The 18,464-nt window shown below is 34.2% G+C and overlaps 2 protein-coding genes across 4 annotated transcripts; one reads left to right on the top strand and one right to left on the bottom strand.

The window, feature by feature from the left end:
• Positions 1 to 611: 611 nt before the first annotated feature.
• alphaSnap (Alpha-soluble NSF attachment protein) lies at positions 612 to 14,744 on the bottom strand. Of its 3 annotated transcripts, none has more exons than XM_085956786.1 (6): positions 14,620 to 14,744; positions 7,663 to 7,859; positions 6,642 to 6,721; positions 4,842 to 5,027; positions 2,771 to 2,944; positions 612 to 2,323 (listed from the first exon to the last, which is right to left on the bottom strand). In XM_085956786.1, exons 1-6 carry the CDS (start codon positions 14,622 to 14,624, stop codon positions 2,174 to 2,176), a joined length of 792 nt encoding a protein of 263 aa, XP_085812912.1. In that variant the 5' UTR covers positions 14,625 to 14,744; the 3' UTR covers positions 612 to 2,173. The 3 variants fall into 3 exon arrangements, with proteins under 3 accessions (XP_085812912.1, XP_085812913.1, XP_085812911.1); XM_085956787.1 differs by having other exon boundaries at positions 14,700 to 14,744; XM_085956785.1 differs by lacking the exon at positions 14,620 to 14,744 and adding an exon at positions 10,443 to 10,622.
• On the top strand, positions 11,215 to 17,616 carry Cog2 (conserved oligomeric Golgi complex subunit 2). Its single transcript, XM_085956784.1, has 6 exons — positions 11,215 to 11,408; positions 11,514 to 11,741; positions 13,114 to 13,960; positions 14,317 to 14,543; positions 15,462 to 15,928; positions 17,197 to 17,616. The coding sequence occupies exons 1-6, from the start codon at positions 11,331 to 11,333 to the stop codon at positions 17,468 to 17,470; spliced, it is 2,121 nt and encodes a 706-aa protein (XP_085812910.1). The 5' UTR covers positions 11,215 to 11,330; the 3' UTR covers positions 17,471 to 17,616.
• The last annotated feature ends 848 nt before the right edge of the window (positions 17,617 to 18,464 follow it).

The following is an 18,464-nucleotide window of genomic DNA, read 5'->3' as shown; positions in this document are numbered from 1 at the left end:
CTCATAAACAATTCAAGAATAGCAATCGTTGAATTGCTTCAACTGAATTAAGCCCTACCGCACGCTCAGTACGTTTGTGTGCTATTTTTTACACCGACGAATTCAACATTATTGTAAAGCAGTGATCTAGGACAGATAAGTAACTATGTATACACATAACAGAATTGATTCTTCTTGAGTTGACTACTGCCATAATTTCAACAAACACACCAAAGTACCACAGCACAAATGATATATAATATTTGCAATTATTTTGTGGGTTTAAAAATACTGTACATCATGCAACCGATCAATCAATGACAGGTAAAAGAATTCGGAATTTAATAAATTGATGTCAATATTGACAAAATGGATCTCGATCTAGTTAATATTGTTTTGAAGCCATACCCAACCAAAGTTAATACATACATTGATGACTGTGTAATTAATCAAAAAATAAAAGTAACAATGATCAACATTATTTTTAATTGATAAAACCAAAAACAGTAAAACCCCGTTAATACGTACACGCTGTTCGCTGTAAATCAAAATATTTGATAAAATTCACAAAATCTATTTATGTATAGCTATTTCTATTAATTTAAATATTAAATAATCAACATTTTTTTTTTCAAAGTCTTTGCCATAAATTTTGTATATTGTATTTCGATCCCATCAATTTCGAGCTTACGAGGTTTTACTGTAATTTTTATGTTTTCAACCTGTTGTATTGTTGCATGGTGTCGACATTCTCTACATTTTCTGATATTTGAGTGAGAAAATAGTGGATGGGTATGCTTTGACAAACTGTTATTCTATGAAATTATTCAGTATCAGTAAAAGATGTTTCATTATTATTGCAATTTTATGCTCTGAATGGCATGGTTGATTTATTTCTATTTTCCAAGCCCTGGTATATTAAAAATGGTGCTGATTTTAAATTATTCTAAGATTATTTTATTTATAATTACAACTATTAAAACACTCCCTCTCTTAACCGACGAAAACTTCGAAATATGCTTTCAGCAGCATCCAATCACAAAAAATCGTATCAGTGAATAATCTAGGACTATAATTGTAAGGAATATCTCAATTACAAATAAGTATTATTTTACTTCACTATCAACACGCTAGAGAATACGTAATAAGTATGTATATAAAATTAAAATAGGAAAAAATCAACAACTTATATTTTGTTAAATAAAATGTTCAACACGTATAAAACGTTGTAACAAAAAAAAATATATAAATGGAGTTGCTATTCATCTAAAAATCTACCATTACTCTAACTGCAAAGGCCGACCCGTTATTTAAAAAAATCCCATGTAAAAATACTATTATTTATTTTTATTTATGCAGAATAAACTAAAGACAACGATGACGAGTTAATTTTATTTTAACATAATGAGACGATGCCGCTTTCAATATGAAACATTTAATTGTAAGGTTGATTATACAGAGATATGTAGTCCAATAGAAATGCGTCAGTTTTAATTTGATAACAGAAAGGATCAACAGGTTTTCATAATATGTAATACTAATGCTACCAAATGAATCTGATAATATTATATTACATGTTATTATATCACTCACTAGGTTGTTTTAGGATTAACAGTGCTTCATAACCATAATTTGAGATAACTACGCTAAATGTTATTATTAGAAATTATTGACAGAGTCTGCAAGTTATCTTTTACTTTCGATGATGGACAAGATTATGATTAACCATGTGAAGCGATGGAATACACAAACAAGTGTTTCGAAAGACAAAAAACATAAAAAGAAATTGCGGTGATAACAACAGCATTAAAAAAGACACACGGATCGAAATTAATCAACGTGTTAACAACTCGACTCATCAAGTGGAGACGTTGCATGAAATTCCGCGAAACATTTTCTTTTTCAAATATAAAAATTTATTGTAATAGAAATTAAACATAACGACGATTGTGAGAATTCCAAGGAAACCTTTCAACAAAACGGTCACGTCGAATTTACAGCTGGAGAGTAAATACACAGCGGTGACGCCGCGCACCTCCGTGTCGGTGGCGAACGCTGACGTTTCAAAGTAGAAGGCGACGGCGTAGTAGACGAGAATCTGAAATAGGATGAATCGAAAGAAGGGGTCGGCGCTGACTTTGCTGTAGGAGTGCGGCGAAAACGAAGCGCTTTGGGCGTGCAACGGCTTGTGGAATCAGCGCAGGTCGGGGTTGTCGTTGATCTGCTTCTTGATGCGCAGGAGCATGCTCGTGTACCACTGGTCCAGGCGGGAGATGCTGTCGTACTCCTTCACTGCGTCCGTGAACCCTTCCACATTTTGCTCCTCCAGGTGCTCGATCAGAGTCTACAGACAATGTTATTACATTTTAGGCCTAAATAATAGAAATAAATGGAAATTTCCAGAAAGAAACTAGATAGAGTCAGACAATAAAATTCCTTACTATAAATAGTTAATATGTTCAACAGATGTAAGAATGTTTTTAAAACCGGTATATATATACACACAACAAATAATTAGGTATTGAGACTAGATATACATAAGACAGAATAATTCTAAAAGTTAATGAGATAATTTGCGACACCCAAAAATTACATAATGACAATACGGTCTGTCAAGCATTAAACATTCAAGTTTGTCATTGTTTCAAAAGACCTACCCTATTTTAGTTTAATCATTAATTAGACTATTGCAATATTTTATTAAAATACCCATGACAAGACATACATGACAATCATGATAATATGACATCACCTCAAAGATTATAATGTATTAGCAAGCTCAAAATGTCACCTTGATTAGTTTACTCTCCCTAGAGTCTTGGAATGCAAAGTATTGGGTGTGGTAGCGTTCGATGGCATGTTGGGCATTGAGAGTGTCCACGCAGAGATGGCAGAGCGCGGCTCGGAACATGTACTCCTTGGCGCTGTACTTCAAAAGGGAACTCTCTAAGGCAGACAATGCCACCTGTTTAAATCATATAAAAACACATAATATGAATAATTATTTATTCATCAATACTGAAATACAAAATCATTAAAACAGTTACTACAATTTTACCAAATATTATGCTGATGGCTTATTTTCTTATGCATCAACCGTAAATTCAATTCAATTCAATTCAATTTATTTTTTTATTTTATTTTTTTTTCAATTCAATTTATTTATTTTTTTAACATATTGTGGACATTACAAATTATAAGTTTAAGATGTTCACAACATGACATTTAGAAACAAAGATAGATAAATATAACAGTACTACATAAAAAAAGAGATATATCAGTAGATGTATTAGATAGGTACAAGGAAGTACACCGGATGAGTTAAGCAGACCCTATTTTTAGAATTTATAAAACAACATCCACCTAAACTCATTCTCACGTAGGTGCAATATATCAACACCCGAAGCAATTTCGTTGAACATAGTTATCACTCTCCCAATTGGCATTACCAGTGGCAGGTTGGTTCTGCACCTTGGGAGAATAAACAACTGATGGTCTCTATTTCTAAGATAGTTATCAGGGACACACAGGTCTACACTGCCCAGAATGGCAGAGTTCTCAGTTATACCTTGTATAAGTCGAAAAAAATACGTAGCCAAATAAAGATTTCTTCTAAATTGCAGACTGCAGTATGTAAGCATGCCTAAGAGAAAGTCAGTTGGATAAAGCCACGGATAGTATCCATACAACCTCAAGTAAAGGAGTCTCAAGAATTTCTTCTGTACCCTCTCCACCATAAGGCCATACTTCAACTGATGCGGTGCCCAAACAATAGACCCACTCTCAAGTCTGCTTCGAACTTAAGAATTAAATAAAAGTTTTATTACCGTAACATCTGAAAAGACCCGGGAAGTACGCATGACGAAGCCCAACATTTTAAGCGCATTGTTACAAATGGTAACTATATGGCTAATAAATGTCAGTCTACTCTCAAACGTAATGCCAAGATCCCTTACAGATGATATTCGTGACAGAACTCTGCCATGCATCGAGTATTGGAAAAACAACACTTTTGAGGCTCTGGTAAACGATAAAAGATTGCATTTATCAATATTGAATTCTAGTTTGTTACGCCTGCCCCAATTTAATATATTATCTATATCAAGTTGGAGCTGACGACAATCGTCCAAGGTGACAACTTCCGAAAAGAGTTTCAAGTCATCAGCGAACAACAAAAACATAGCATTTTTTATTACCAATGCTATGTCATTTATAAAAATCGTGAGCAGCAACGGCCCTAAGTTTGAGCCCTGGGGGACACCAGAAAATGTGTAAAAGGTCTGTGACTGATAAAGGCCATACGATACGTATTGTTGACGGTTCCTAAAATAACTCCCGAATAGCTTCAAAAATCGATCCGACAATCCAATAAGTTGGAGTTTTTCCATCAGGATGACATGATCGACCTTGTCAAATGCTTTCGAGTAGTCATTGTAAGAACAGTCAACCTGGTGGCCTCTATCCAGTGCCGATGACACATAATCGGTAAATACCATCAGGTTAGTTTCCGTTGATCGGCCTGCTCTAAATCCATGCTGTTCATTTATTATAAATGACTCAATTGTTGGAGAAATCATGTTGTGCATGATCATCTCAAGAACTTTTGCTGGTAAATTGATTGTCAACCACTGGGAAAGTTACACTGATTGTTATAGAAAATAATAAGTCCATTACAAAGGTAGGTCATTTTTTTAAATATACTTTGGCATACTCTTTCTATTTATGTAAACTTGAATTCAAAAAATATATTTTGAAATATTACTGCAAAATAAGATTCTTGAGTGAGCAAAATAAACAATCGGCCGGATTTCCATGAAGGATTGCAAAGGGTTAAGATTGTGAGTTGCAAGTCACCGACATACCTGCTCGTAAATCTGAATAGCCTTATCATAGTCTTCGAGGTGGGCTGCGTACTGCGCAACTTTAAGCATGCACTTGTTGGCCGAGCTGTTGCTCTCCTCTCCTTTGAAGTAGTCGGCCGCTTGCTCGTAATGACGGATGGAATTCGCCAAGTCCACCGGCTCCGTCTCATACATTTCAGCTATGCTCTGAAAGAGTAGTACATCATAGATATCAGAGATGTATAAGGTTGTTTCCCATCAGAATATCCCTCGTAAAAAAAAATGATATTGTGTACCCTCGGATTAATAGACTAAGTAATGTTAGTTTTAGTCACAATAATTAATAATGGAACATTCATCATGCATATTAAAATATCAAAGATATCCGCCGATGACGCAGTCCTATTTGACAATTCAACCGAGGGCATTCCAGAGACAATCGGCAGGCTGCATAAAAATTTTTTCCGTGTCAGTTTGAAAATCAACAAGAAAGCTATAGTTTTGCGTAATCCCGTCCTGATCCAGATTCCCCCCTGATTAGCGACAAGCAAAACATCCAAGGGTTGACAGCTTTAAATACTATAGATGGCACTGCAAAAAGAGGTCGCTATCTGAATGGGAATGGCTGGAGCGACATTCAACACGTGAAATGTCTGGGACTCTAAACTGTACTCAGTTAAAACTAAATGCTTCCATATTTGACGACTGCATTCTTACATAGTAGTGAGTCATGGCACCTTACAAAGGCCCAGAACAACCGTATACTGAGCTTCGAGAAAAGGTGTTTCTGGTGGAAACTGAGTATGAGGTTGTATGCCTTTAGAAGTAACAAGGATATAAGTATAAGAGAACGGACAATGCAGCCTCTCATCACACTGAGCGTCAAGAAACGATGTTGGACCTGGTTCGGCCACGTGCTACAAATGCCTTAAAAGAATATCAACCCGCCTTGCCAGTTCTTCAAGCCAACCAGATTCTGGTATCCTAGAAGGTGCTAAATACCATCCTCCAGAGTGTATACGGTGGAGCGATGAGATGCTGACATGATCTAGGAAGATGCAAGAAGACTGGCGAGCAATAGGGATTCGTGGAGGCACTGTGTGTCTATATGCTCTAATTCGGCGATACTCAACCTGTGGCCCGCGGGCCGCATGCGGCCCTTTAAGCTTTTATGTGCGGCCCAAAACACATTTATTATCAGGAACATGATTTTTAATTTTGAAATAAACACTTGGATACACATTACTTTTGTTTATAATTTTTAAAATCTCAAAAATGTTTTGTAAAATAGGGGGGGTTTCATGATTTTTTTCGTCACACCAGTAGTGATGCGGCCCGCGTTACTTTACAAATATATGTATTTGGCCCGAAGAAAAAAAAGGTTGAGTATCATTGCTCTAATTGAAGAGTGGATATGGTCAAAGAAGTGATATTCACACCTTGGATCACAATATAATGATATGAATGAATAAAACATATCTTTTTGTATATATTGATTAGCAATAGACCGGACATGTCGTGCGGCTAGTAGACGCTAGAAAATTACAGACATACATTTGTATTCAAAGGACACTAAACAATTAAAATGGTTTCCCTAAAATCTGCCAGATCAACAGACTCAAATTCGGTAGATGTATGTTTTAGTGATTGAGAAGAGTGCAAGAACTTATAGAGAGACCTTATTTCAGCAGTGGATCGACCCCTGCGGATTGTGAAAACATAACATAACATGCAGCCACTGATGAAATGACTGGCAACGGAAATCTATTCTCAAAAACAAAATGAATTCAATAAATGACTGCAATTCATATTTATTATTACCTGGTGATGTTTAGCAGCCATTGTAAATCGTCCCATGTCTGTGTAAATTTCAATGGCTTTAAGTAAGCAAGCTACAGCCTCTGAAAACATTACAAACAAAAAATTAGGATACAAGATTTACAACTACGGGTATTCGGTAGATACAAACCGGTTTAATAAATAATTAAGATTTTGAGTTGCGGACAGTTGCATGCTGTGGATGTGTGAGGGATTTCATTTGACGGGATTCATATTACGGTGGGATATGTTACATTCAACGAATAAGAAAAAGAAGGAATGAGCATATGTACAAATCACGGCAATCAGAAAGGCCGGAAAATATGGCCGACATTGCGTGATACACAAAATTACGAACACATACGAAGTTTATACGCAAACGTACAGACCATGTGATATTTGTTTTCGCAAAATCGACGCTTTCCAAAATTGCGAATTTGGTTGCCCGTTTTTATACTGCAATGAATCAGTATGTTCCTTCCTTTGTTTTTTTATTCGTTGGTTACATTAGAATCTTTATGGTACATATACAGAACATTAAGGATTTTACCGAACTATGCGGTCTAGTATATATTATAAACAAACACTCATATCAAAATCAACATTGCAAGGTGTTTACCATGTCCGAAACTATTGAGGTTTGTGCGAACACTCACAAGATGCATTGGTAATTATTATTTTATGAATAAGAAACTACCATTTGAAATTCAAAGTGGAGCATACAGACCTTAACATAGAAAGGTTATTTTAACAGACGTTTTTTAGAAAGAATGGTTATTAGCCAGTCGCATTGGGTTGTTACTCTAGATCTAACACACATTGAAGTGATTGCAGCATGCAAGTTTAGGTAGCCACGGGATTCCAACCGGCAATCCATGGAGGCATGACCTTTCCTCACTTACTATTCCAATGTGGGTACTGTATTAAATGTAATTTAAAGTATATTCAATTTCCAAAGGACAAGTGTTTATGGGATAAAGATATTTGAGAGTGATGATTATAATTGTATGCATTATTTAATTACCGCTCGGATCACTCTTTTTGTAACAGTTGGCTGCGTCCACAAAATTGGTTGCTGCGTCATGACGGCTGCCCGCTTTGGAGTGTAGCCCCGCCGCCTCGCAGAAGGCGTTGCCCGCCTGACTCCACTTCTTGGCCATCTTGAATAGGTTCGCAGCTCTGTGATAACAATCTACAGCTTCCTCTACTTTTGCCGATCCGCTATGAAATAGAAAACACCACTTCTTATCATCTGTGATTTAAACATGACAGCGGATTATTAGAGGTATAGAAAAACATAAATGTAATAAAAAACCTGAAAACATGAACATACCTACAGGGGACATTCAATTTATGAACTACTAAAATATGATAAACAAATAATTCTGTGTGCAAAAGGAAAAGGGAGATATTTCTAAAATCATTACAAGAGAGCAAAAAAACCAAAGAACTTTGGATGACATTCTCTGCAAAAGTACCTATATGCTTCTATGCGAAATTTACTAATTCAAGGGCATTAGCTCGACTTCTACTTTTTATCATTTATGCATAATTTGGCGTATTCCACTCATTTTTAAACTTTTAGGACTTATCGCCGTTTTGCTTTTGCGGAGAGGATTATTGGTTGGAAGACTATTAGAAAACTGATATTTTAAATTTACTATAAACATTCTTAGTAACTGTAATTGATTTGATAATTTGAGTTGTCCAGGTGCAAAACCTGCTATGCCCATATTTTTCGATTTCGAGGTTTTGGTACCCCTGGATTCTACTCGTCTCAGGCTAAACGTATATGGGCTACAGGCTACACAAATACGAAACGAGCTGCAAACCCCTGTATAAACCTTATACAATTTTAACAATAAATTTTGGCAGTTATTATGACATTTCAGTAATGTAGTATGACATACCTACTACAATTTTTATTGTTCATTTAAATGTTCGGTTTAAAATGGTTCGGTGTATTTGGCTGCTTTTCTATGTATGATAATTGACACTGTCTGGCCTTTTGCAGGCAGTTATAACTACTATCGCATTATGATTTGAAGTCGACCACATTTTATGTTTGAAATGGTCAATGTATGTAATAATTAATTCAACAATACCATCCATTCATAATATTTATCAATACATTTATGTAATTAGACTAATCGGGTGAATTTAAAATTGTATTGAAATGATTGTAGTTTTTGACAAATGCGGGTGACATTCGACAAATGAACTTGCTATGGGAAATTACTTGAGATTATTTCAATTTCAATTTTAAATATTGTGGACATTACAAATTATAAGTTTAAGATGTTCACAACATGACATTTAGAAACAAATAAATATTATTAAAAAAGTATTATGTAATATTGTAATTATGCAATATTAAGTTATTCTGTAGTATAAATGTGTAAATACAAAAAATATGAAGTATATAGGTACAAGGAAGTACACCGGATGAGTTAAGCAGACCCTATTTTAAGAATTTATAAAATAACGTCCACCTATACTCATTCTCACGTAGATGGAATATATCAACATCCGAAGCAATTTGGTTGAATTGGCATTGGCTGGAATATACATGCTGCCCTGCTTTGAAATTTCTCTTACGCAGTCGTAAATAGAATTCAGCGGAGTAGAACGTGGTATGTTATATCATCACACAAGCATCGATTAACTGTGGTGTTCTTTTGCTGTGTTTTGAAAATGACATCAATTAAGTCGTTCAATGCGCAAACTGCACCTGGCGTAGCAATTAACATTATGTCAGCAGTTAACGAGATAACTCGTATTTAACGAGGTAACTATGTTAAGAAAAAAAAACGATTTATGAAACGATAGCATTGTGAATAGGCGATTGACTGATTTATGGATGTTGCATACGTCAAAAGAAAGAGAGCGACAACCATGTCCGATGTATCTATCTGACCACAAGTATAGACTGCAGTCTCGATAGTTTTTCTTTCAGCTTCACTTTTATTTAGGTATTTAGGGTCTGTATACATATATATATATATATATATATATATACACAGAAGATTTTCTGCAATGTTTCTGTGAGACAGTATTAATTATTGTCATTCATCTTCAGATTGTTTCCTAAAGTTTTCATGTTGGTAATCCTGAATTGCAGTAGAGCGAATGTAATTTCTCGCAACTGATGTGAAGGGTGTAAAGAAACTTTTCGTTGATTATAGGATATTGTTCATTTATTTATTACGGTTTAAACAGTAAAATATGAGGCTGATCAAAGAAAGTGTGTGAAACCAGAGACAATAATAAAAGCGCTAGATGATTATCAATGTGCAGATAACAAGGTTATTTAAGATAGACAAGAAATATGATGTAGTTTGTTTATATTGTTCATAATGCGTGGGATGTAAATGACTAATAAATTTATCACAATGCATCCAAAGCAACAAAAAGTACCTATCTACCTACCTACGTAAAAATGATATCATTTAGAAGATTTTTATTTTTCAAATAAAATATTGTACAAAAAAGTAATTTCATAATCTTCTTTCCTGCTAATAATGAATCATAACAAATAATATTATCATAGAGATCAGAATAATTCAATAATCCACCGACAGACTGACTTCCTTTGACTGCAATAAAACTTATGATTCGTACCTATTAGTAAATGTGTTTTCGAATTATTACGATTTTATTACGAATAGCATTGCACGGAAATTAGCAGTCTAAAAATAGTACGGTTGATTTGTATGCACTAAAATGCAATGATGAAATTATTATAGAATGAAAATCGAACAAAACGAACAATCATCGATAGCGGGCACCATTGAAAAAACTCACCCAAATAAGGAACCGAAAAAGCCCTTCGATGAAGTTAACTTCTTTTCGGCTTCCGCCATCAGCTGCATCGCTTTTTGTTCGTTATCTGCCATGATTAGATTTTATTAATCTGAGAATTTTAATACGAAAACCCGCCTGTCAAAATTCACCTTATTGACAAAATGTCTTCGAGGAAACTCCACTAGACTTTTCTAAAATCAGGAGTAGCAACATGGCAAACCAAATTTCAATGGCAGACCATCATGTTAAAGAAGGACAAAAAATATCGAATCGATCAGACAGTGCATACTAAATGACCGAGAAAATAGCTATACTTTGGCCACGTGAAAAAGAGAAGGAATATGTATGAAGCTACTAACATACTAATTCTATGGCTACATCAATAAAATAACTCTCCATCATTTTCTAAATAATTTCTAATAAATTGTATGTAACAATTATTCATTAAGAAGTAACTTCACTCCATGATTCACAGAACATAATATGACGATAAATATTGTTGATTTTTGTAAAATAATTTTATATATCAGTTCAAAATTTGCATAACATTCCGAGTCCAAATTTAAGGTATCCACAATTTTAGTTTTGTCTCAAGTATTCGGCTTATTTCATGAAATCTGTTTCTTCAAAAAATATTGCTAGAATCGTTTTATTCTATTCTAGTAAAAGATTCGAATATTAATTTGATCTAAGTAATACTATTTATTATCAAAATTATTAACAGTTTTATAACCATAATGATGTGTCTATAGCAACCTCACCAACTTCGTGTCTGTATTACCACCCTCCCAAAATAAATCACGAAAACTGACGTTTGTGATGTGTCAGTTTTGGGTGTCTAGGTTTTTTAAATTTCGATTAAAATAATAGTTTAAAAAGTAAATAACAATGTCGAAAGAATGTGATCCATTCACTTTGCCTCCCAGTCCAAAGGGATTATGTTTCGATAAAAATCAATTTTTGGGAGTAAGTAATAAAAAAAACTAAACTTTTCCTTAGTTTATACAATATCACCTACGAATAAACTCAAAAGAGCGTATTTTTATTAAATCGGTTCATGTTTGATTGCAGAATAGTTTTTCTGTCGATGGGTTTCTTCACGATCATAGAAATGCGGGTTCACTTGAAACTATGCGAGATGATCTGGGAGTATACTTGAAAGTTTTAAGATCGGCAATGATAGAACTTATAAACAAGGATTATGCCGATTTTGTGAACTTATCCGCGAACCTCATCGGATTGGACCGAGAGATTAATAATATTCAAGCCCCTTTGGGACAACTAAGAGAAGAAGTTCTGGTGAGTATTTTGACTGATAAGTATACATAGTTTGTGCAATTACTATAGACTCTTAAGATCTCTATGCTGGATATTTCATACATACTGACTTCTAAGGATATTAGTGTCAGATTATCACGAAAACAATATTGTCTAACACAATGTGGTTGTCACAGAATGAAATACTCAGGAGTCAGCATAGAGAATGTGGGTTAAATTTCATGTTATTTGAGATCTTTGCTTTGTTGTCATTTTTGAATGCTATCTGAATTTTTGAATTTTGAATGCTATCGAATGAATCTACTTATTGTGACATTCTGCCAATACAGCCTGTTTACAAAAAGTCCATAAAACTGATTTAATCACTTTTTTATGAATGAAGCCTCAGTAGAACCTCGATTATCTGCAACAAACAGGGATTAAGATAATTTGGATAACAAAAATCAGTATAATCTATCTATAGGAAGTGGTATCTGGAACTTGCTTTCAGTCTATTAAAAATTTTATTTAATTTTTTCACATTTGACACATTTACAGAATTTGAACTTTCTGTTGCCATGTAGTTGTTGGAATCAATTTTCTTGTGGAAACTAATTCTTTATTATTTTTGTCTGACCATGAGAGTCTCCTTATGATCTTTTTTTCGATATAAGCACTTTAATATACCCTGCTGCAGTGTTTTCACTTCTTGACACTAAAGATTTGCAGGAGATGGACCACATGAAAATATACTCTTTGACGTCTTGATTTTGTGATTTTTCATAACTTTCCTTTTACCTACCATTCTCGGATATTAGACAGTAAACTATAACATTTTGGCTGTGTACTAGCTACAAGTGTATACATACTTATCGATAGAAGGCACTGTCAGTCATGTATTACACAACAAATTCATATGAACTATTTGTTTTGTATATTCTGGATAATTGAGGGTCTACTGTAAAAGATTTTTTTCATCATTTGCATTGAGTTTACGTAATGCCTAGTCCAGACCAATATACATAATATTTCCACATACAAATTATTATACAATGCTTGTGCAATACATGTGCACAAACTATTATTTGAAACTCAACCCATGTCCACACCTGCAAACGTTGCTATCGAATTAAATATAGCTAGGGCAGTTCACACTACAAATTTACCCACTTTAATTAAAACAACATGCCATGTGACCGTTCCTATGTCACTATTTCCAATGAAACAGGGTTTGTCAGCGCATTTACACCTCTTGGTTCCATTTTGCGGTGGAAAATATTTTTTTAAATGCAGATATAAGAAAATTGTGCAGGTAGACAAATTTATCAACACAAAATGTTAATTTTGACAAAAATGACAGATACTACTGATGTTATATATTCAGTTGTTTGATGAGATGTATTGTTCTTTTTAGCATGTAAAAGAATGTCTCACCGATGCCATGAAAGAGCTCTCCGGAAGATTGGAACAGCGAAGAAACCTCAGAGAGAGGAAAAGAAGTCTTCAGTATTTATCGCAAGCTCAGTCATCACTAAAAAAGCTGACCACAATTTTATTCATTGAAAATAAACCAAAGGAAAACATCACATCTGAACTTATTGAACGAGCATCGTCAGAGTATAACAAACTACAATTTACCATAACAAAATGTGATTGCTACATTTCAGCTGATCAGAGAGACCTTTCAAATAAAATTGGTCAAATCCTGAAAACAACATTAGGAGAAATGTTTTTAAAAAATTTAAACTGCAAAAACGTTGATAAAATACAGCGGTGTCTCCAAATATTTTCAACGTTAGATAGGATATCTGATGTAGAAATTTTGTTGAGGAAAGAAGTCATTTCTCCCGCCATGCATCAAATTATTAGTGAATCTGCACTCCAGAGAAACCCTGCCGGATTGAAAGGAGTTCTGTCCAACATTCTGCTGTTCATTGATGAGAAGTTAAAGGATCTACTTTCAATTACTTTGCGTACGAAGAAATCGTCCAACGTCGACGGGTATAACTTCTTGCTGAACAGTTTTTGGCCAGAAGTCGAGTACCGAATAGAAGTTCACATGTCGTCAATATTCGCACCAGGAAACCCGGAATTGTTTTACGCTAGATATAATGAAAGTTTAGAATTTTTAAGAAAGTTTTTACTGTATTTTGATAGTCAAAAGACAGTCGAGTTATTTTATAATCATTCACAATATAAAAGCTTTCAAAATAGATGGAACTTACCAGTCTATTTTCAAATCAGGTTTCAAGAAATTGCAGGTACGTACTCTTTAATCTTTGTAAATTATTTATCTATTCTTCAGTAGTTTTTTTGTGGGTTATCAAAATGTATAATATTGTCCAATAAAATACAGTAATTACATGACCAAAGGCACCTACCTATCTTATATCATAAGTTACTTTGAGAAATCAACCATTCATGGTTCCATTGTATTTCCAATTGAGAAATTACTATTGAGACTGAAGTGTTTTCCTTTGAAATAACCACTTATTATTTTTAATTAAACAAATTCATTAGGTAACAATTTTTGTTTTAACCAATTCATTTTATCATTTCGCATACTTTTTACTTATGAACACCTTCTGTAATTAACATGAATCATGTTTCTTTTTAGGTTCTTTTGAAAATGTTTTATCGGAACCCATAAACAATAAATGCATTTTAAGTGATGTCGATGGGAAGAAAGATTTTAATTTGAAATCCTCGTCAGTTTGCTGGTCTTCGTTGATGATGTGCTGGGCGCAGGGAGTTTTTATTTTAGTTCTATCACATAGATTTTGGAAATTAAGTTTACAAATATTATCTAGGTACTCCACATGGATAAATGTTGCCCTAAAACAGGTATTTAAATAACAGAATACTACTATATTATGTAAATTTAATGTTGAAATTTTTAAATCAAAATGATTATACGCACATCATAGATATTATTTAATGTTCCCGGGTAAAAATCGCTATGGAGAGATTAAAAACTTCAATCAAAAAACAATCACTCACTCACTGCAATTACAATTGTGTTAAGACCACATTGTGTTCTGCAATAAATTGTACACACTAGTATTATTAAGAAGCACCACTTAGTGGCACTTTACAACGCGTGAGTAAAACAGTAGTCATTATTTAGTATAATTACTCTCTCACTCTACCGTGGTTTGTAAGTAACAAATGAGTGACACATGGTATTAACATTCAGCAGGAAAAATGCAGTGTTTAATTATCTGTGTACGCGAAAGCAATAAAAACATCTCTACCGCACATGCAGATGTGTAAATATACCACTGTGGCGCTTCTTTATCATTTGTGCATTAGGTGTGTATAATATGACTTGAAAATAAGGAACACGCCACTGAGTGGTACCTCTTAGAGCGAAACCACACGGGCGCTGCGTCGCGAGACCGCTGTATTCCGACTGCGAGTGGTAGTGAGTACGCAACAGCGGTGCGTTCTCACTTCCGCTCGCAGTCGGAATACAGCGGTCTCACGACGCAGCGCCCTTGTGGCTACGCTCTTAGTAGCATGTAAAGGGTTCTAAAAGTTTAAAAAAGTGCAATAAAATTTTAGGAAAAAATTTTATTTGCTGTCAATTGTCCGCAGTGGTCAATTTTCTGGGAAGGAAACATCATCATCAAATCATAAATATTACACAAGTGAAACTAAAAATTTCTTTTAAATAACATACTTGGAACATTGATTTATTAAAATATCTCCTATTTCTTGACCTCTAATATTGAATCATTAATTATTATTTACGATTTTCAGACTTGGCCCACTGATCAGAATAACTCTTCAGATAATTCGCATAGTGACAAATTCAACGGAGAGAGATTGAAATTTCTGATACTTTTATATGTGGACGTGAAACGAATGATCGATAAATTGCCGACATTTTTAGAAATAGCCAAGACTAGACTCCAACCAGTGAAGCAATCGGAAGCTCTAGAAAAGAGTTTATCAGACTCTCAGGCGTCTCTTTCTTCGAGACTCCCACAAATCAAGAAAATGGTTGTACTGGAAATCAGCGCAGAAAGTATTGTTAATTTAAAACAGTTAAATGACATTCCACGTTTGTTCAGAAAAACCAATAGAGACATACCGACCAAGGCATGCGGATATGTGGCGACTTTAATCAAAGCCCCTCAAGAATTTAATCGACTATACAAAGATCACATTGGAGATGCAGATACGGTTGAATGGCTAGAGGGAATATTTTCAATAATCACTACACAGTAAGTATTGTCGATAGCTAACTCGTGAAGAAGTTTCCAGAATTTATTTTTCGATAGATGGTTAATGATCATCCACTCAACTTATCCTGTGCTCTGAATCCATACACATTGAAAAACCAATCTTTTACATTGCTCTAATTCAGAAGTCTGCGATGGCCGAGCTGCTAACGCGTCAGCTTTTAATGTCGAATGTTTAATGTATGAAAAAACAAGGACATTGTTATTAATAATTAAAAAAAATAAAAAATATATATAATTAATCCAAAAATTGTAATTACAGTACTCTCTCAGTAATCCGCCACCCTAAAAACCAGACAAATGTCCAATTAGTGAAAGCGGCGGATTATAATAGTGCACACATACAAATTTTTGAGAAATGAGTATTTACTAAATTATACATATTTATAAACTAAGTTTATCAACTAAACATTAAAGCACTTCAGTTGAGGCATGGTCTAAAAAGATCGTGGCTAGGCGATGCGCGGATTGTGCAAATGATGCGTGCTGAAGGAAATATAATTTGTCATAAAAATCCAACATGCGTCCATTTAATGTTATGTTTATATTATATTACAAATAATAATAGTATATTCATTGACTTGTTTCAAGTACATACGTAAAGTTTTTTAGTTATCTTTAGACGATTTAAGAATATTTTCATCCGACGCCATGACAAAACAAATCGACGTCCGGACAGCTCGACTGTCTGTCTCCGATTGGCGACTAGTGAGAAATTTCGTTGCACCTACTGTTGAAAATTATTTGCCGTTTCACTGAAGTACTCTCTTAAACAGTAAATCACTTGACACAACCAATTGTTCAGTGAGGCAGATATTCTTGAATGGGTTAGGATTCTTGGCTTTCCCTATGGCCAAAAGCTTCATTTTGTGTATCCCGTTGCATTGGAGCACATCATAATTGTGATGCGATCCTTGGGCACTTTCTTCGCGATGAACGTACGTTTTACGAAGGAGAAGTTTCCAAAATAAACCCATCTCTGCGTTGTATACTTGTACGCGGCGGACTACTGAATTTGACAATTGAATGCCGGCAAATTATAGAGCTTGATTTTGTGATTTCAACTAATAAAAATAACATCAGATTATAGTAGTCGTTGGATAATCGAGCGGCGGATTACTGAGAGTGTACTGTACTTAACAAAAACGTTTTTTCCAAAAACAGAAAATACCTTGGTATATATTCATCTACATTAGTATCATAATATATCATAATATTCTATTTGAAACGTGTATAATGTATTATTACAGATATCATGTGGCAGTCGATGATGTGCTAACTTCAGTTCACAAAACTGAAGAATCCTTAAGACGCCTGAAGCAGATGCGAGATCGTTCGGTTCAGTCAAACTCGGAGAAATCAGGAATATCTGATGATGATAAAATCAGAATACAACTAAAGGTGGACGTGCAGACTTATTCTCAGCATTTGTTAAATTTCAAAGTCAACAAAAACAATGTAGAAAAATTGCAAGACCTTTTAGACTTAGTTGAAAAGGCTGCAAATTCTAAATCAGTTTCATAAGTGCATTCAATAAACCTTAGTGCCTATATAGAATGGAATCAAAACAATTTATTTCAGGCCAAAGATTTTAAAAAAAAATGGTGATGGTAATGAGAGACATCTGTTGATATGTATCCATACTATCCAAGATTTTGGTATTTAGTAGTCAAAATACTAAACTGTGTGCAGGACAAACTGTCAAAATAATTTCATTGCTCTTGTCGCACCGTGAGTGTAAAACCAAGACATGTGCAAAAGACATATTTTGGAGATATTAGGGTTTGAAGTCTTCGTTTTGTCAGGACAAATAGATTTTCTAAAATAAAATCATAATATTTGGTTTATATCTACATTATATTGCATGTTCTTTCAGTTACTTCACTTTTACATTATCAAGTTCAAGACTTTTGCAGTTGTTTTGCATTTAATCTCGAAGTTGAAAAATTTGCACATGTCTTGGTTTTACACTCATGGTGCGTTGTGTTCAGGCAAAAGTTTTTCAGCAGAAATGACAGCTTCGAGTTTAATATGCCAATGGATTAAAAAAATATATGATCGGAGGCAATCTTACCTAATCGTGTTTATTCGTGCAGCCCCTTCAAATTTTTATATTTTTACTGCGAATTTCAAATTCCGATTCTTTAAAAAAAATTGAAGCTAATAGAGAAGAATTGGAAAAGAGCTACACATTTGGGATCCTAAATTGCAGCTGACAAGACCCCGAAAATATATTTTTCACATTATTTAATATTTTATATAATTTTATCACATATTTACACAACTAAATGTTTGTTAAATCAACTAATTGAGATTTATGATCCAGAAACAATTTAGCAGTTCTTGCCTCAGTTTAAACATTCTAATGAAGACCAACTTGTTATAGCCAACGGACTTCTGAATGCAAAATCAGGACCGAGCGGTCTTCACGTATATCTTTTAACTGTCACGACTGTGATGGACGTATATTAAAATATTAAATAATTTGGGCCACTTCGTCTAGCACAGTTTTAAGAGT

The sequence above is a fragment of the Rhyacophila brunnea genome, unplaced genomic scaffold, assembly GCF_057557595.1.
Source record: "Rhyacophila brunnea isolate RB1 unplaced genomic scaffold, BYU_Rbru_1.0 scaffold_6, whole genome shotgun sequence".
NCBI classification, from domain to species: domain Eukaryota; kingdom Metazoa; phylum Arthropoda; class Insecta; order Trichoptera; family Rhyacophilidae; genus Rhyacophila; species Rhyacophila brunnea.
This window is presented reverse-complemented; position numbering and strand designations above follow the sequence as displayed.

Bases quoted from the DNA above. Each gene is read 5' to 3' on its own strand.
- alphaSnap (XM_085956785.1), bottom strand. From the start codon at position 10,534: ATGGCAGATAACGAACAAAAAGCGATGCAGCTGATGGCGGAAGCCGAA. The intron at 6,722-7,662 runs GTAATTAAATAA...TAATGTTTTCAG, and splicing joins CAAAAAGAGTGATCCGAGCG to AGGCTGTAGCTTGCTTACTT. The intron at 5,028-6,641 runs GTAATAATAAAT...CTACTCTTTCAG, and splicing joins TGGCTGCTAAACATCACCAG to AGCATAGCTGAAATGTATGA.
- Cog2 (XM_085956784.1), top strand. From the start codon at position 11,331: ATGTCGAAAGAATGTGATCCATTCACTTTGCCTCCCAGTCCAAAGGGA. The intron at 11,409-11,513 runs GTAAGTAATAAA...GTTTGATTGCAG, and splicing joins ATAAAAATCAATTTTTGGGA to AATAGTTTTTCTGTCGATGG. The intron at 13,961-14,316 runs GTACGTACTCTT...GTTTCTTTTTAG, and splicing joins CAGGTTTCAAGAAATTGCAG to GTTCTTTTGAAAATGTTTTA.